The sequence below is a fragment of the Coccomyxa subellipsoidea genome (assembly GCF_000258705.1).
Source record: "Coccomyxa subellipsoidea C-169, whole genome shotgun sequence".
NCBI lineage: Eukaryota > Viridiplantae > Chlorophyta > Trebouxiophyceae > Coccomyxaceae > Coccomyxa > Coccomyxa subellipsoidea.
Window position 1 is genome coordinate 1,606,205 of NW_005178035.1, and position 18,462 is coordinate 1,624,666.

At 52.0% G+C, this 18,462-nt stretch overlaps 4 protein-coding genes across 4 annotated transcripts; 1 reads left to right on the plus strand and 3 right to left on the minus strand.

Moving 5' to 3' along the window:
• Positions 1–791: 791 nt before the first annotated feature.
• Positions 792–4,212, minus strand: COCSUDRAFT_1824 (ADP/ATP carrier protein; the record flags this gene model as incomplete). The annotated part of the gene is made up of 7 exons (XM_005647751.1): positions 792–902; positions 1,370–1,582; positions 1,921–2,093; positions 2,399–2,525; positions 2,924–3,112; positions 3,576–3,854; positions 4,138–4,212. Coding segments are annotated over 7 exons (1,167 nt in total), but the record flags the coding sequence as incomplete, so codon positions are not given.
• A 1,263-nt stretch (positions 4,213–5,475) lies between these two features.
• On the plus strand, positions 5,476–8,896 carry COCSUDRAFT_33294 (hypothetical protein). Its single transcript, XM_005647752.1, has 8 exons — positions 5,476–5,558; positions 6,088–6,180; positions 6,402–6,434; positions 6,486–6,550; positions 6,753–6,864; positions 7,396–7,559; positions 7,960–8,115; positions 8,494–8,896. The coding sequence occupies exons 2-8, from the start codon at positions 6,126–6,128 to the stop codon at positions 8,569–8,571; spliced, it is 663 nt and encodes a 220-aa protein (XP_005647809.1). The 5' UTR covers positions 5,476–5,558; positions 6,088–6,125; the 3' UTR covers positions 8,572–8,896.
• Positions 8,897–9,020: 124 nt separating this feature from the next.
• On the minus strand, positions 9,021–14,575 carry COCSUDRAFT_42173 (hypothetical protein; the record flags this gene model as incomplete). Its single annotated transcript, XM_005647753.1, has 7 exons — positions 9,021–9,279; positions 9,939–10,063; positions 10,470–10,634; positions 12,167–12,169; positions 13,461–13,663; positions 13,852–13,939; positions 14,405–14,575. 7 exons carry the CDS (start codon positions 14,573–14,575, stop codon positions 9,021–9,023), a joined length of 1,014 nt encoding a protein of 337 aa, XP_005647810.1.
• Positions 14,576–15,034: 459 nt separating this feature from the next.
• Positions 15,035–17,979, minus strand: COCSUDRAFT_15677 (Metallophos-domain-containing protein; the record flags this gene model as incomplete). The annotated part of the gene is made up of 7 exons (XM_005647754.1): positions 15,035–15,457; positions 15,917–16,004; positions 16,110–16,201; positions 16,593–16,787; positions 17,230–17,390; positions 17,579–17,696; positions 17,806–17,979. 7 exons carry the CDS (start codon positions 17,977–17,979, stop codon positions 15,035–15,037), a joined length of 1,251 nt encoding a protein of 416 aa, XP_005647811.1.
• Positions 17,980–18,462: the final 483 nt, after the last annotated feature.

The following is an 18,462-nucleotide window of genomic DNA, read 5'->3' on the forward strand; positions in this document are numbered from 1 at the left end:
CATGTGGGGCCGAAAACTCCCATCACCATAACAGCCAATGCAGGCATGCTCCCCTCACATGGCAAAGGGCAATACCGTGCAGCAATGATGGCAAGATGACTCGCAAATCTTGTCACTATACACAGAAGCAACACTTGAGCAGCGGCAAAGGCGCTGTCTATGAGAGGAGGCCGGCCCAAGTGCGCACCACCATCTCTTTGCGCAGGCCGTTGACGGCGAAGAAGAAGGACGTGACAACGCCGCCGAATATCGCGGCGATGACCGGCATGGCCGCAGATATGGAACCGAGCGCCAGCAGCAGCGCCTGCACAACCCACGACGCCCCAGACTTGCCCACCTGCACCGCAGCCTCAATCAATTAACACTCAAGCTCCCAGAAATAGCCAGGCCTCCACCGAGAAGGTAGGTGTTCTGGCAGCCTTGAACCGCAGCTTGTCTGCAGCCTTGCCTTGTGTGGTAGGATTACCACGGTGTGAGCTTGGCTGCGAAAAAGTACTCATGGCCATGTGCCCAGTGGCCATGCCCATGTAGTGCATGCCCAAAAGTATGCTGTGAGCGGTCTTGTGGCATTACACACAATGCCTGCTCTGAGAAGGCACTCAGAAACCGCTGGCTGACGGCGCAGGGCTACAACTACAGTCCGCCTTATTCAATCCGCATGCTGCTATGAAGCCTGACAAGTGCCTTCTGGCATGTGATCCATTGCGGGCAGCGCTGGAATCTGCGCCAAAGCAGGGGGAAGAGAAACGCAGTGGGGTTGAGGGAGCGGGGAGGGGCCGCGCCTGGCTGCCGATGAGGTCAACGGCTGCCTTGCCCTGGCGCTTCTCTGCGCGGGACATCTGGATGTAGGCCATCTCCTTGGCCGGGTCAAACAGCGAGAACTTGGACGACCGCGCAAACACCTGCAGATGCACAAGCTTGGAACTTTCAGCATCAAGGTTTCTGCAGGGCAAACTGGTGTCTTTTCAAATATTACTCAGACTTTGTCGAAGGGGTGGTACCACTGTTTCTGACTGTTTCCGAGTAATTCTCCAGGTGGACTTAGGGCGATCGCGCGCATGCGCAAGACTTCCTTTTGGCACAAGGGCAAGCAAGACAGCTGCCATACCCACAGTTACCATTGTCTACCACAAAACAATATTCTTTGATAACGGTACACACTACTCCTGCCAGAGGCAAGGTGCATCTGCAGCCCAGGTGAAGGCTGCCACAAACTTTACCCCTTGATGAAGTCACAAACTCCAAGCAACACCCAATCAAGCGTGGGCACAGTGCGCAGTATATATACCAAATCCCCGCCAGCCGGGGCCGGGGGCCTATCACAAAATTTGGTGCGGCAAGAGTGGCACATGGCAGCATGTGCGCGCACCTGCGTGACGGCGCCGGCCAGCACGGCCCATTTGGCGGTGGCGGGGTTGCCGGAAAGGGTGAACAAGAAGAAAGCTCCGCCGAACAGCATCAGCACTGTGGGCGTGATAAAGGCGGCTGTGGCCCATCCCAGGTACTGGAAGATGAATCGGCCGCTCACCATCAACGCTATTGTCACATACCCTGTCGCTATCGATACATCCGCCAGCACGCCCTGCAGACACATTGGGGATGTTAATCTGGTTGCCTTGGAAAGATTTGCCTGACAATATCACTTGAAAAAAGATGACAGCAGCTGCATCGGAAGGTCCGATTACCAGCATTGCAAGAGCTGAGCAAAAGGAATGCGAATGCTCTTTTTCTCAACGGTGTGGCTAATCCCAGAGGCATGTATTTGCACCAGCACGCTGCAGTCTCATGCAAATCAGGTCCAGCTCACAGATCTGGGGCCCTGGGTGTGCATGGACCAATGCACATATACTGCCACCCAAATATCAATAATCGTTATCCAGTCTGCAGGAAAGAAGGGCCCTTTTACAGAAGAGACCATACCTGGTAGGCCATAGCGGAGGGGTAGAGCATGCGCAGCTGCCCCTTCCAGGCAAACTCAAACAGCCGGTGGCCGACGCCATAGCTGATAACCATGAGTGACAGCGCAAAGATCATGGGCGAGCTTCTGAGCACTGCCACGGCGTCCGACAGCTTTGCCTTCTTCTTCTTAATCCCTGCCGCCACGAAATCACTCAGCTACCTTGGGGGTTCGTCACATGCACAGTGCAACCGGAAGAACATTTTAATTAATATCTTCCATTCATCTCAAATTTTTTACCTGCCAAGAGGCAAGCTGCAGTTGAAACCTGCCAAATATCTAACCCTTGTTGGCATTGCCAGATCCAACCAAGATCAGATCAAAAATGGGCACGGTGTTCAGTGTAGGTGGTGAGATTTTTTTTATGCCTGTAAGCATCGATTGAAGCCTAGCAGGCCCATTGTGATGGCATATTCCATGTAGTGGATATTATCAATCCACCTGCTGCCGGGTCAATGTGGGAGTCCACCGCGATCCGCCGCTCAACAAAGACCTCCGCACCGAATATGACGGCTGTGAGAGCCATGACAGTCGCCACCAGCACGCGCAGGCACGAAAGCTCCGAGTTCTGCGGCGCAGTGAAACATTAGCAGCGACAGAAGGGCTGCAGAATTTCCCATAGACTGCCGGTGGCTGCTCAAGGACCGAATGCAAGGGACACAAGGCATCATTGCATGAAGTCTGTCGCATTTGAGAACTTGGGGGCAATCCACACACTGTCTTTGGATTTTCCATCGAATCACAGGGCCTCAGAATGGGCGCATTGACACTCGCCCATGTATGCACATGGGGACACCAAATGCACCTGTTGAATTCAGGATCTCAATTCAATTCTATTCAATTCAATCCTCCCCGCCAGGCATTGCCTACCGCTTGCACAAAGCAAGGCACAGGGCAAGTTGACCACACACAATTGCAACAATGCAGAACCAGAGTCTAGGAGCGCACCGGCAGCGCGAGGGTGACGGCCTTCATGAAGTTGCCGGCGGCGACCAGGGCCACGTTGGCAGCGATGCCCATGAGCGGGTAGATGGTCTTGGCCTCTTTCACCGTGCACACCTCGTTGGCCAGCGTCCAGAAGAGCACGCTGATTACCACCGCGCCCCACAGTTCCGCCACGCAGAAGAACAGCGAGAACGTCCAGTTCTCCACCACCTGAAGTTGCAGACGGCATCGTTACACCTGTGCTTCGTCGGGCTCGAGCGGCCTCAATGGAAATCTCAACAGACACAGGGCTTGCATTGTATGGGAATTTTCAAGGCATGCATGAAGAAGGCTTATTGTGGGTGCCCAGCTGTCCCCTCTCTCGTCTGTCCCAGCACCTCTTGAGAACCACAGAAATATATGGTATGTCCCTTGTCCCTGGGACATCCATAGCTTCCACGATGTGGCGTTGTGTGTTGATCTTGAAGCTTGTGAGAGAGCTCTGAGAGATGTCAATCCGCAAGGCTCTGCAGCAATAGCAGCCGAAGCAGCAATAGCAGCAAAGCAGCATATGACAAGTGCCGCCAGCAGCAGGTGCGCATTCTTAGCAGGTCGTGCAGGCTGAACGGCTGCCCAGCACCTTGCAATGGGGAGCAACGAAGCAAAGCAGCACATGCACACAGACAGTGCACACCTTGAGCAGGCCATGCAGGCCGATGGGAAGCAGCGGCGCAAATTTGGCGACGAAGCCGTGCGGGTGCAGGATGTCCGCGGCCGGGTACAGGAACGCCGCGAAACCCGCGTACACCGCCAGAAGAGGCGCCACTGTCAGCGCGAAGGAGGAGCTGCGGGGAAGGTGCAGGTCCAGGATGCGGCCGTAGAGCACGAAGAAGCCGAGGGAAGCTGGCAGCACCACGCAGGATGCCAGAAAAGGCAACGTCTCCGCGCCGCCGCTCGTCACCATTATGGCATCCTGCGTGCATGTGCCGTGTAATGGATCAGCGGTGAGCAAAGCAGGACAGAGGGAAGAGCTGTCAACCCGTGCATGACCTGTGGAGTCTCTCAGGGACTGCAAGAGGGCTTGTCTGTGCCTTGGCAGACGTGCCGCTGTGAGTAGGGGCCATGCAAAGTGCCAGGGTACCAGCCAGGCATCTCCGCCGCAGAATACCGCCTTGAACGAGGGTGACGACAGAAGGCAAGGGCGCATGGGTGAATTCCAGCAAAAGCTTTAGCGGGTGATATGGAGGGTCAGCCACCTTGAGATTGACAAGGAGGGTGTGGTTGAAGGTTGCACAGAAGAAGATCAGGGCCAATGGCGCAAGCTTTTGCCAGAGATGCAATGGCTGTGCTGGAGTCACCACCAAGCTCGGCGGCACTGCCTCCACCTGTGCCATGGTACGAAACACTTAATATTTTTGGGCGCGAATGATGTACCTTGTCTGCCCCAAGGCAAAGTCTTTTCCTCGTCTGGATCAATTAGGGACGATCATGCCCTATACTGTCACGTTATGGCCAGGAAGTTGGCAGCTTTAAGCGCGTTCTGAAGCGCCAAAATATCATGTATTTGTATGAAGAAGTTGCAGACCATGTAAAAGCTACCTTTTCTGGTGCTCGCCTCCTTGCAGGTGGAGATGCTCCCCAGAGTTGCTGCCTTAGAGTTGTTCGAGCCCCATCATCGATGATGTTGGAACTGCATCCACCAGTTGGTGAACTGTTGCAGTGTCTGAAAGGGTCTCTGGAACTGTGAACTGCGATCTGATGTCTGAGCGGTCTGATCCTGGATCGTGCGCCCCAGGGTTGCTCTCCACGCCATATGTTAGATTGCTTGGACATCGGACATCCTAAGCTGCCAGTCAACATAACTGTACTGAACTTAAACGTGTGGTTACAAAGTGCTTACTGCCTTCTCTCTAAAAGCGGGTAGCCTCTTGTCAGACTGCGAAACAAGGGGTGCCCTATCATCAGCCAACAATCATTTTAAGCGACGCGTGTTGTTCATGCACAGATGCACAATCGCACGAAATGTAAAAGGGGCGACTGAAACACTGCGCTGGGGCTGTGTAGTTGGCACTTCGCGCTCTCAGGTTGTGAACCATCGACTTGGCTGCGCCTGATCAGGCAACATAATATCTTTTGAGCAAATTTTGGAGCAGTGCTCCTCATCCTCCGCTCACAGGTCAGCTCCTTGCCACGCTATTGAAGATTATCTCAGATGACGGCAGAGAGGATTCTGAAAGGCCTTCCATGCTTGAAGGCTTCATGCAGGGCCGCCTGCAGATCTGTTCTAGAGCAGCTGCCCCAGTGGGCACGTGCACGTGGCATGCAAGTTGCGCCAATTCAAGCGTAAAGGCGTCCTGTCATATGCAGGACCTGCTGCATTGCAGCTCCTCATCAGATGGACGTGCATAAGAAAGGGCCTTTCCTCTTTGGAGATGCAGGATGCACAGGATCGCTGCCATGCAGCTGTCATTTGTGGATCTGCCTGAACAGGCAAGCATCGGGATTATGGCCTGACCATCCGATGTTCTGAGATGCGTCTTGTCCCTACCATCTCAAAATCAGCTCACGCGCAAGTTTTCAAGCCGCTGATCATTGAAAATATACTTCTTACAATCTCGAAGCTTCTATAAGCAGTGCAAAGAGCAGTTACCTGGGAGAAAACGACAGAGGACAGGAGGTAAGCACATTCGCCACCTGCGTCTTGCGGACAGGAGCCTCAAATTGTACTGCGTTGGAGCTTTCTGTTTGAACATAGATCAAAGAAGGAAGCTTGTAGAGGGTGTGATGGGTCACAGCACTCTTAAAAGCTTATCGGCGCCCTCTTCTTGGGTGGCACCGTGCAAATGATCAGCCGGCGACTGCTGCTTGACGCTTGAACCAGAACGTGATTTAATCCATGATCTAGGCGGTTCAGCAATAATTGTTTATGATTGATTCCCGATGGTACATTTGTTCGTGTGCAGTTATTTTACGAAAAAGGAGCTTCTGGTGTAGTAGAATTCTCCACAGGCATTCCGGTCAGGTTCAAGCTGGTCTTTGTTGCCTTGCCTGTTGCTAGGTGACAGAGATTGTTGGATGTCTTTCGTATACATTGCCCCTATCGGTACGGTTGACGAAGGACCGCATATCGTCGTGCGGTCTTGATCGGCACTAAAACGAACACTTCCCAAAGATCCTGACTGGCGTACTCTCTTACTGTTGCGCAGGTAACCTCTACCACTTCGAAATCAAAGGACGCGCCGAGATGAAGTTCGCAGTCGCAGCCCTTGCAATCCTTCTAGCAGTATCCTGCACAGCAGGTACGGCTGCGTCACCACGCCCCGATTATAATCTCAACCGACACGCACCCTTCCGTCCTTTCATCGCAAGCAAATCGTGTTACCTGATTTAGGGATCGGCGGAACTCGCTTTCCGCCGACTCCTGGCAGACCGTTCGGACCTCCTTGCTGGTTGCTGGGGAGGAACGATCCAGGTGCAATTGCAGCGTGTCGCGCCACTGACGCCTGTCCCGTCTGCGCAGAGGCCCGCGTGCTGCTGGCAGAGACGCCTGCAGCTGCTCCAATGGCGGCCGTGGTCGCGCCCACGACAGCGCCGATGGCCGCGGCCGCCCCGGCCGCCGAGGAGTCGGCCGCCGCGCCGGCAGCCGTCGCCACTTCCATGGCTGTGCCGCAGGCAGGGCCTCGTTTGATGCATGCGCGCTCATCGCCTAATTGTGGCCTGCACCATGCATCTTGCAGTGGCTACATTCAGGCAGATGTAGCCACTGCAATATGCATGCAGGCAAAGAGTATGTGGCTTTGAAAACAGTTGCCAAGCATAGCTCATGCGCCACATTGGTTCCCCGCTGAGATCCTAATGAGATCTTCTGCCGCAGGCGACCCCCGCGCCTTCCGGATGTGCACTGTCATTCGTGCAGGGCAACAGCAGCTACTCCAAGTTTGGCGAGATCCTCAACGCCGCCCCCTCGACCTCCAACTTCTCCAGTGCGTTTCCCCCCTTCCCCCTTTATAGATACTTTAGTTGTCCATTTAAGTCAGCGGCCTCCTTGCTCGCTTTGAGCGGATGTCCTAAAGAACCACCGGCCTCCTTGCTCCCCCTTTGGAGGTTAAGGTGTTCATGCGAGTGACCGGCCAGTAGGGAGCCTTGTGACTGCAGGAGGATCCCTCTTTTTCTGTGTGCGCTGCTGCATTCTGAAAGGGCTCTGAACACTCTTGACGGCAAGCCAGCATCACACCTGTTTTTTTGCAGTGAAACTGTTGCAGTGACATCATGCTGCAAGCCTGGACAAGCTCAGAAGGTGACAATTGGGCATATCAGCCGATGCTGTGCTGTATTCACTGCAAGCACAGTACACAATTGTCTGCTACTGTCACTGACCCACTGCTGGCATGTGTCTACAGCTGTGCTAGCACCGTCCACCCCCCTCCGACTCAGAGCTGGTGGGTAACGCATGCTCACCAGGTCTGCATGCATAACGTTCCAAGTCTCTGACTTTGATTTACCTTCGCGCACAGACGTTCTGTCCGACCAGATGGCTGGCATCACCCTCTTCCTGCCAACCAACGACGCAGTCAACGCCACTCTGGAGAAGTTCGGCCTTGACCTGAAGGGCCTCCTGGAGAACAAGGACCTGGTGGACCAGGTCATCAGCTACCACATCCTCCCCAGCCCCATCGAGGTACAGGGGAAAGGGGTGGATCCCAATTGGTTGCAGGGGTAGATCCCAATTGGGGCTAATGGGAATGTGGCCCTTCTGATGTGAAGAATAATCACCTGCTCGTAGCAGCTCCTTGCGGAACCATCTTTGTTTCAGACTCTGGTCAGAAATCACGCAAGGCCTTGACTGCTGAAAGGGTGGCAGACAAGACCTGAGAGCCAAATGCATTAATGTGCAATCCGGACTAATGTCAGGCTGCCAGGAAGAGTAACTTTAACGCCTGCACGCTTGGAGCCTGCAACATTCTTAAGAAGCAGCAAGGATGCATTTCTCACTTGTAGCATGCTAGATTGATGTAGTTGCAGTATAGCACCAGTTGTGAGCTTCTGGGGGCTGAAATTGTGTGTGTCCATGCTTGCAGTACGCTGCCTTCAAGGAGGGTTACTCCTTCAACACCCTTCTCAGGGGAGCCGACCTGCGTGACTCCCTGCACGTCAAGAGGAGCGGCAATGTCATCAAGGTTGCAGGCGGCAAGACCACCGCCGTCATCGGCATGAACGGCAGCAAAGTGTGCATGGTGCGCGTCCCCTGCCTCCGTTTACTACATGACCCTTGACATTGCTGATATCAGCCTGCCGCAAACATGACACTTTGGTGCTCCGGGCTTCTGCCCTCGGTGCACTTGGTATGCCACTTGGCGCTCTGACATCTACCTGCCTGCTCAGAAGACAAAGACTAGATGTGCATTGAATGAGGATGCATTATATGTGTGCCATGATGTGCAGCATGCTTGACAAGGAGACTCTTGCCCTTGGCAGCAATGGAATGCTGTGCTAGAATGGGGCAGGAGTTAGCACAGTTCCTAAAGAGAATAAGAGTGGGTATGTGTTAAAGGCAGTTCTTGGAGATAGATAAGTGAGAAATTTATTAATGGGTATGTTTGTGTGTGGTGCAGGACAGCATCTTCCCCATCAGCATGCTGCTGCTGCCCAGGAATTCCATCCAGACCACCTCAAGCACCGTCTCCAACTGAGCCAGCTTGGATCCAGCGCAGAAACAATTGCAATCACTGCTGTCAAACTGAAGTGGAATGCTCTATGGAAAAAAAAAACGAATTCCCATTGAGAACATGAACAAGTAGGATTGTAGCCTGCAAGCTGCAGGTAAAGATTTGTGCTTTTGCAGGTAAATTAGAGTATGCACCCTTTATGGGTGCGCATGTGAGCAGGTTCAGATAGGCTTGAATTCAAGTTAGAGGTTTCGCAATCATATTCCCAAGGGATCCTGCCGTCCTGGCGAGGTTGTTTATTTAATGATGTTGAGGTTGGATAAGAATGATGTAAGCAGACAGAATGCCATCAAGATTCTACTAATTTGATGACTACTTCAGTGACTAATTTGGTAGCCAAGTAGTAATGTACAAATAAGAAGACAGCAGGAGGTTGGACAATCCTGCACCACATGTGGCCTATTGCATGCTTCCTACTGCGTTCTAATGACAGGTGCAGCATTACCATATGATGCATTGTACTTCTTGCCATTCTCTGCAGACGCAATGTTGCCCATTATGGCCTGCCGCGCTCGATCTCTTTCCTGCCGCTCTCGCTGCAACCTCTCCTGCCTCAACTTTTCAATATCAAGCCCCTTTTTCTTCTCCCCCTTGTGTCCCCTACCCTCCTTGTGGCCCTTCTTGCTGCCTTTCTTCTCCTTCCTGTCAAACTTCCCTCTCTTCTTCTCCCTCCTCTCATTGCCAGAGCTCCCAATCAACAGAGGTGCTCCAAATGTAGCTGGGCCCGCTTGTCCACTCAAGGTCAAAAGCCTCCCATCATCCTACGATGCACAGAGCTGGCTTAGCGACAACAAAGCCACAAGAGATTTGAAGCAAGTACACAATTAGTCAGAAATTCTGAGTTCAGACCAGCACAATACAATCTCACGCAGAGCACAAAGGCATGGCGAGCACAAATGTCCCTTGCATGCCAGTGGTCCCTGTGCTGCTTCCTTGATCGACTACACACGGCGTTTGATACGTTCTGCTGTCTTTCACTTTGCCCTCTGTCGTTCAACTGTCTTTGGTACCTTGCCAACTAAAAGTAAGCCCAATGGGCCTCTGGGAGAGCGCCCACCTCAATGAGAGTGCCGCCAGCCGCATCACTCAACAGTTGCTGCGCCTTGGGTTGCGCATACCTACAGCAGTGTACAACCGGCCGTTACTCAAATTATGATTGACTGCCTGATGAGCCCTTCCTTTGATGCAAGCCTGGTAGCCTGGTTCTTGCACTGACTAGGACGCTGGCCATCGAGCAGTCTATCTGAGCATGCATGCAAATCATTTCTCTGGCAATCATGAACTGGCAGTCAATCTGAGCATGTGCATATCTCGAGTATTGAAAACAGTACCAGGGCCGCGCACTGCCGCCGCCCAGACCATAACCGAGCTGAAATCGCTCGTCGAATCGCGCATCGGACGTCTGCGTTGCCGCGTCCCCCCGCCGCCGCGCCTCTTTCTTGGCCTCCTCCGCGACCTGGACAGGTCATATTCAAACTTGAATTTGAATGAACGCCGGGGGTCCATGACCGTTTCAAACCGGTGGCAACTGCCCCGCTAAAGCAAATCGAGGGCTGATGCGACACTGCCGCCAGCCTGTTGGGCTCTGTGCCATAAGGAAAGGAGTTCGGCCCTGAGAAGTACAGTCTTGGGTGATCCCAGGAATGCTGCCGATGTGAGATGCTACAACGTCAAGATCGTCTGTCTGCAGCCTGAAGATCAGGTGACCCATGCAGTTGTGGCGTGACACACCCAGCACTGCACTTGCGCAATCTTTTGCTCTGCAGAGCTAGCTCGGAGATGAGTAGAACCTTGGAGATGACTAGAACTACCACTATGGCAGAGTCTGGCAGCGCATGTGGTGCTGAGGACACAAGACACACCTCTGGGTGCGCGTCACGAGCTTCATGCTCTTCAAAAAAATTGATGTGCTGCAATAGGGCAGGCTGCTCCTGCTGCTCTGGCTCCTCCTGCTCATCTGGCTCTGGCAGCTGGCCCTGCTCTGCACTGTCATCAGGCTCTGTGCCAAGCCGCTTGAGGGCTGCCTGCTGCAGCAGATGGGCTCTACGGACCTCACTCTCCGCCTGTGCCCAAGCAGTAACAGGTTGGCCCAGAAAGCGTCATTAATTTCTGAATACTGTACTGCAGCGATGCTGATGCGATCGTTCGCATGCCCAGGACTGAGGAAGTCCTCATCTGAGAAGCCATGTTGACAGAGTCTTTGACTTTATTGAGATCGCTCACCAGGCGCTGTTTGTCAAGCTTGGCTCGTTGTTCTTCAGCATGTTTGGCCTCGTCTCGAGCGACCTTGAGCCTGTTTTCTCGTCCGTAGACGTTCCAACTGTCGCCCCACAAAGAAACCTGCACTTAAGCTATCTGGAAGCGAAGGCACAGTCGTAGAACTTCGACCTAAAAGGATCTCGCAGGGCTTGATTGTGTATGTGTGACGAAAATTTGACGTTACCTTTTCTGTGGCAAGATATTAAGACCACCATGGCCTCCCATCTCCTTCTGTATGATATGTCAGCACTGCTGTCCCGAAAGAGAGTATGTGTCAGCAGCGGTTGCTATAATTAGAGCTTCTTTCAGCCCTAAACAGTGATCAGTATATATGAAAGTGGTCAAGAAGGAAGGGTTGCAGCATTCGAGATGACTAAGAGCAGCTTCTACATGTCAGGAAGCGATGACAGAAGCTAGCAAGCTGCTGTAGCCTTCAGCACTTCCCTGTGCCTCAACTTATCCTCTTTGTTGTGACAGATTGCATGAACGTCCTCCTAATATTCTCACCGCAGGCTGGCTGTGCAGCCTCTACCATCTGCTCTGCAGCAAATAATGTATGGTGCTTGTGGTTTGAGATGGTTGATGTCAACAGCCACGGATGCATCACAGTGACAACCAGGACAACAGCATATTCTACCTCCGAGTGAGTCACTCTTCATAAAGCCACTTGCAGACTATGCATGCGTTGCAGAATGCATAAGCATTGCATTTGTACGGGTCTGCATGTTGCAAATTAGCAAAAGGAGATTGGGATCCCGGGTCTGTAGCCCGTCTGCCAAATGTGCAGTCAATTATGTGTTGCTACTGCTCTTATCTGGAGCTCTAATGCATTGCATCGCCTTGTAATTACTTTTTGCTTTCATTCGAAGATTTACACAGCTGCCTCAATCTGCCATATCTTCGTAAACTGCTTGTGGCAAGCTGCCATCAAGCCCAAGAGCCAATCAGGAGTCAACTGGTGATAGGAAAGCTCGGATTTTGTCTGCGAAGGACCTTTATAATACATGCAGTCAATAGGAAACCTGCGATGAAATGAATGCCAATCGGAAGTGTAGATCTTCTCCATTTAGCTTAGGAGCCATCACACACTATCCATATACTGTCCGCCAAAGAAACCGTCATTCTTGGGGGGAAATGATAAGAATGGAGATGCTAAGCTCGATCGTCTCTTGTTGAAACACAGAGCAACTGGGGTGCATTCTGATCGTGCTCCGTTATTCTTTGCCACTTCCCATCCAACCGAACAATGGAGCAGGCCAAAAAATTCAGTCTTGCGATTTTTAACCTTGCGGGAGCTTACCGCCTGCACAATGCTGGCGAACCTTATGGTTATCTGGCTTCCAGAAACGTCTTTCAGCCATAATATCAATAATAATCACCGGAAGGCGTTATTGAACTTCTGGTACTCTTGACTACCTTTTGCAATGGTTGCGATCAGTAAGCATATTTGGATCTTCCTCACAAGTGCCTTCGGGTTCGTCCTTTTAGGTAGGCAATTGTTGAGTTAAGTTCAAGCCTTCTCTTGTGCAAATTCCTTAGAGACAAGAATGTGATACATTTCTACGATGACACATTTGTCATCGCCGAAAATTTGAATTGCTCCGCTTTTCGAGCCCTTTTTCTGTGAGATTGAAAGACGTTCCCACGCTGAGTGCAGGTTGTGAGGCTGCTGACAGCGTAGCTGTCTGTAAAGCGGCAGTGGGTGGCGATGTTTGGTTTCTGGACTTTCCCGCTTTCCAATGGCTTTTCCTTCCGGTGATGTGCTTCACGACTGCCCTTCTTCTGGCATGTTCCTATATGGCTTTCTCAATCAAGTGGGCCAAGTATGTCATCATCAAATACAAAGCAAGGAGGGACAATCACTCTAGTGCTGAGCACGAGGAACTCATAACATCTGCTGGTGCTGTCTGAAGAAAGGCCTCAAGTGGTATGTACCCATACTGGCGGAGGCCTGCAACTGTATACACAGCTGAAGTAAAGGACCAAGGTAGGCCTGCCAGGGACAGATTAGGGCCGCTCAAGAAATTAACAGTGGGCAGAACTTCTGAGAACTTGGCACACCCTAGCAGTCTTCCCAATGCAGTTACTACTACAATTAGTATTATTGCAGGCCCTCAGGGGACTCTAAACTAACTAAGTTTAGAGTCCCCTGAGAGGCTTTTCCTGCCAGGGGCATGGTGCGCCTGCAGACAGGCTGCATGTAAAGACTGCCACACATCCTTTATAGTATCCCAGTGCAATACAGGGAAAACCAACCCCGATCGGCAGAAGCCCTGGCTTTGTGAAATCTGTTGGAGGATCAGTATCACTCAGGCTATTGAAGGATGGTGCCAGCCGCTTCAAAGCCTCGTACATTGCATAAACAACAGCAAATTATCAACAGACCTCAGTTTCATAACTTGCCATGTCCGCCTCTCATCCAAATGGCAGCTCAATCTCAACGTGGTAGAGTCATTTTCTGTGCATTTTCCTGGACATACCGACTGGAGCACTTCAAGTGCAATCTACACTTGCTGTCTTGAATGCAATTGCACTGCCTCATCCACCTCCTTTCCTGCAGCACTGAGTGCTGCGCGTTGGTCACCACTGTGGACCTCTACCGCTGCAAACATGGACTCTTCCTGCTCAGGGAGACCCTCTGCCTCCTGCTGCCCTGACAAGCTTTCTGCCTCGATCTTGTCTGGCGGTGACTCGTCCAGACCTCTGGGAGTATCCCCCTCCAACTCATCCTCTTCTCCCAGCTCTATCTCCTCTGGATTGTCTATGTCAATGGCCTCTGGATTTGCCGATGATGCCCCTGCATCGGATGTGCACATAATTGCTTACCAAACAGCTGTGTCTCAAAGGGGCGCAAGAAACACAACCACTTGCTCCTTGATGGCCAGAAATGCAAGTACGACAATGCAGCGCATCAAGCAGATGCGTCAGGCTTGTCTCTCGCTGCTACCAGCGATTAGTCATGTTTTCTTGCAGTTGGCAGCTCACCGGAAGCTGCACCGGAAGCTGTCGGCGGCTGCGCGCTGCCGGGGTCCAGGTTGTACGGCAGCCCCAGCATCTCCAGCAGTGCCTCAGTCTGCGATCAGCACACATAAGCCCACTGTAAGCACCCTCTGCCTCCAAGATTCTCTGTTGCCTATTACGTCATCGCCATAGAATCGAGCAATTGATCTTGTACAGGAAGTTGCAGGCTCAAATTTAATCAGGATGATTGCAAGCTCTGCCATGGCAGCTACAGGAAGCCTCTCAAGCCAGCTGTGAGCACGCCTGTCAGCATCCCTGTGATATTTCCCTGAGCCATTTTGCACTCACGAGCTCACCAGCAAGGAAGGTGGCATTGCAGGGCTGAGCTCTGTCAGGCACAAGCTTCCCTCATGCCATGAGATGCTGAGCAGCCAAGACCACGGCCGTGAAAGGCCGCCGTTGCTGCTGCGTCAGGGACGATTCCAGTAACATGATAGCTGTAAGAATCGTTATGTCCGGATCTGGACTGCAATGATAAGAAGTTTCCAGCGGAAATGCTGTATCTTCACGGCCTCACCTGCGGGTTGCGCACTGCGCGCGTCGGCATGACGCCGCGGCGCTGGCGGCCGTCGTGGCCCGGGGTCGTAGGCGTGAAATTCTGGGGGACCTGGGGCCCCCCCCTCGCAGCCAGGGCATCCCTCACGTACTGCGCGTCTTCTGCACTCGGTCCTCTCCTCAGAGCTCCCATGCCTGCCAGCCACCATTTTCCGTGAGCAGCTTCAAGTGAGTTTCCTTTAAAAGTGTGCAGCATGGGAGTGTTTCGGATTTGTGCAGGCGTCCGGCAAGCCTGCACACGAGTTGGGGTGAAGGCAGCTCACAAGATTAGCAGGGTCTTGGTATGGCTTTTGCCATAGGATTGTGAAAGACGACCTTGATGCTAATGGGCATGCCAATGACCGGTGGAGTGCAAGGTTGGAGAAGACTGGACAGCAATAATCCAGGTGTTGCTTGATGTACCTGGTCCCTAAAGACTGGAAAATGTGTAGTAATAATAATAATATTAATAATGATCGTCGTCATCATCATCATAATAATAATAATAATAATAATTATAATAATCATCATCATCATGATAATAATAACAATAAAATGATAATAATAATAATAAAATGCATGATATAACGGTGCTCCCACAAGATTTAATTGTTTAATAAAATGATAATAATAATACTAATACTGCTGATAACAATAACAATAACAATAACAATAACAATAACAATAACAATAACAATAACAATAACAATAACAATAACAATAACAATAACAATAACAATAACAATAATAATAACAATAACAATAACAATAGGATTGGCCAGAACCAGCCATGTTGAGTTTGTGCAGTGCACCATCTCCACATGAGCTTGCACAGGATTGCAGCAGGAGAATACTCCAGCGGTGGGGAATAGCGCAAGGTGGATCTTTTCGGCAAGTGAAAGGGGATGTGCTGACCTGGCAGGGGTACTGCTTGCCTGTTGAGGCTGAGGAGCGAGTGGGTGGTGCGCAGAATGGCCAGCCACTCCTCATCGTAGCTGAACACCTTTGGGCCCTCCACATCAGGCAGCTCCAACACCTGCACTCCCAAGATTAAATCATTATTATTATTCTGCAGGTGCTCACATTTTGATTTTAGCATGTATGAATGTATTGCATGCTTTTCCTGCCAAGAGGCAAGGTGCATCTGCACCAAGCTGCAGTCAGGGCTGCCAAAATCCTACCCCTTGATGGACTTGCCAGATCCAAGCAGACCCAATCAACCGCGGGCACGTTGCTCAGTATTTTTACCGCCCCCCTCCAGTCGGGGCACAAAATATTTAGCATGTTCAAACCTCCTCCTGTAAAAACCACTTGTGATCTGATTGTTAGAAAGATGCCTAGAACAGCCACGTCAGCTTCCTTTGCACCACACAATGGCGCATGGTCCGATACCCAAGTCACACAAGTGACCTACAGGGGATTGATAAAGAGTACTACCCCTCACTTCAGCACCAATAACTTCTCCAAGTGCCACATGGGAGGCACATGCGCGCACCTGCAGGAAGCTGCGCCCGGGCAGGCACTTGTCTAGCGCCAGGAACGCCGTCGTACGCTCGCCGCCGCCGCCGTTCGCCGCGTCTCCCCTGGCGCCATGGTCTCCGGCCGCGTTCCCTTCAGGTGCGCGCCTGGGGGCGGCTGCGGCCGCGGGAGCCGCGGCAGCTCGGCCGTGCCGGTAGAGGGCGGCGAACTTCACGTGAAGATGCGCTGAGAACCAGTAAGCCGGCTGCAAGGTCTTCAGCAGTTCCTCTGCTGGCGGGCTGCCAAGCGAGCTGTCGTCGATCTGCGCATTCCGGCACACCGCCCTCAGCTTGAAAACTAGCAGCAGCAAAGTCCACAACCTCTGGGCCTTTTATCTTTCTGTGCAGACATTCACGTACAAAGTCACAGATGATGATGGGCAGATAAGCAGCAGCAGGCTCTGCAGAAGTCGAGGAACTAGCAGCCGAGTGAGCAGGCATAAGGCAGGCACATGACAGGCCAAGTCTCGTCTCAAGTGATCCATGCACATATCGGATCCGACTTTGAATGCCGGCAGGGGGCACAGCAACTCACACCCTGGCAACGAGGGGCAGCAATCAGTCTCCCCTGTGACTCTGTGAATGTGTTGTTTCCCTTTAAATTCAAATTCAAAATCAAAATAATTCAAATATAAATTCAAATAAAGGCCCCACCTCGGAGCGCAGGAAGGGCTTGGCGCGCACGAGGCGCTGAGTGTCGCCGTGGCGCGCGATATTCCTCGGCCAGTCATGCGACAGGAAGACGTCCAGCGGTGTCTGGATCTGCTTCAGGCGGTACACCTCTAGCTCGCGGATGTGGTATGCGCTGCGCATTGTATCCATCTGGTACGGCGGCCGCTCGTAGTGCCCCTGCCGCAAAAGGCATTGGTAAGCGATAACCATATGGTCGATAAACAAAGGAGATGCATGGCATGCAAGCAGTGCAAGCATGGCTCTTAGTAGGGCCTGGAGTCAGCTTGCAGTACCTGGAAGCAATCAGCAATACATTGTCTGGCGAATCATGTGATCTGGTTCGTCCGGCCTAGACAAAAAGTTCTATTCTGCCCTACGGCACAGGGAAAGTGTTGATCTCCACATAGAGCCTCGGCACTTGTGCAAATCACCATCCAGAACACACACATCGTGACAACCAACAAAGGCAGATCCTCTTCTTCATCTCTTGTCTGACTGTGAGCAATGCCTGCCAGATTTGTCTCCTGCAAAGAGCCCCATCAAGGAGAGGGCAGCAAGCAAATTCCTGCCAAGGCCATTCTCTTGGGAACCACTCCATTACTAGAGAGGGCAGCCCCACCAGTCGGTAGTGCTTGGCATTGTAGATGCCAGAGAGGCCTCCGATGCGCGCCCCGCCAAAGCTGATGACCCCCGCGTGGCCCAGGTAGTAGATGTTTGGAGCTGCCCAGCCGCCATTGTACAGCTCCCACAAGTGGTTGGAGGCCTCATGGTTCCCGCCAACTGAGTCACACGAATGTGGAGTTTGTTAGCGCCGAGCTACCAGACACACGCATGTGCAGCAACCTCATAATGCAGAACTCATTGTACTGCCAGCATCCAGAAGCTTGAGCGGATTACGGGCCAGATGGCCTGGGGCCTGGGGTATGGAAAATTTGCTGGAGGTCAAGGTGGGGCAGAGGGATGCTCACTGAAGAGGGTGGGGTAAGGGGCCACTTCCTGGCCGGTGTAGTAACGGTAAAAGGTCTTCATTTCGCGGTATTTGGGTGGGCAGGCCAGGCATTCCAGATCATCCAGGTTGCGAACGGCCTGGACCGACGAGATATGGTCAGCCCGAATTGCAGCAAAAACAACTTTCAAACAGACATTTGCAGAAATGCATCGTGTAATACAAGAATGAGTCAGTGAAGCACTCCACCTGGAAATCCCCGCAGCAGATGAGCAGATCGATCTTCGTGTTCTGCTTTTTCTCTAGATGTTGCATGGTGGCGTATATTTTGTCCAGATCTCCATGACAGCAACCCTCCACAGCTATCTGCAACCAACATTGATCAGCTTCAGAAAAGAACCCTGCCTTTCGGAGTGTTGGCATGGGAAGGGATCTGCATGCCAGTGCTTGTTTTAGTGCTTGTATCCTGCACTTTCCAAAGGCCACTATCTATTTGAAGCATGTTATTTTCCATTGCAAAAACTCACCCTCAGTCCTCGTGCTGCAGTCATTACCGGGCGAGGAAGATCTCTCACTGCAGATATCCTTGGTATAGATGCTCGCATGGGGTGGAGACAATTAAATTTGATGTCAAGTGCTAAAGAATTTAATTTATTGATGTGCAATTGGGTCAAAGGCAAGGGTCGTGTGCGATGATCTGCTAAAAACGGTGTTAGACTTTCTGGGGCACACCAAAACCCCTAGAATCTAAACAGGAGGGGATTTGCACTGTCAAACTTTAACTCACGATCGAGTCGAATGCTTGGTGTTGACATCAGCGAACCAAAGACAGGCCTGGATATTTCCTTTGGAGATATCTAGATCCGTGACGTTGCAACTTTACATAACAGCGCTGTAGTGACCTCC

Bases quoted from the DNA above. Each gene is read 5' to 3' on its own strand.
- COCSUDRAFT_33294 (XM_005647752.1), top strand. From the start codon at position 6,126: ATGAAGTTCGCAGTCGCAGCCCTTGCAATCCTTCTAGCAGTATCCTGC. The intron at 6,551-6,752 runs CAGGCAGGGCCT...GATCTTCTGCCG, and splicing joins CCACTTCCATGGCTGTGCCG to CAGGCGACCCCCGCGCCTTC. The intron at 6,865-7,395 runs GTGCGTTTCCCC...CTTCGCGCACAG, and splicing joins CTCGACCTCCAACTTCTCCA to ACGTTCTGTCCGACCAGATG.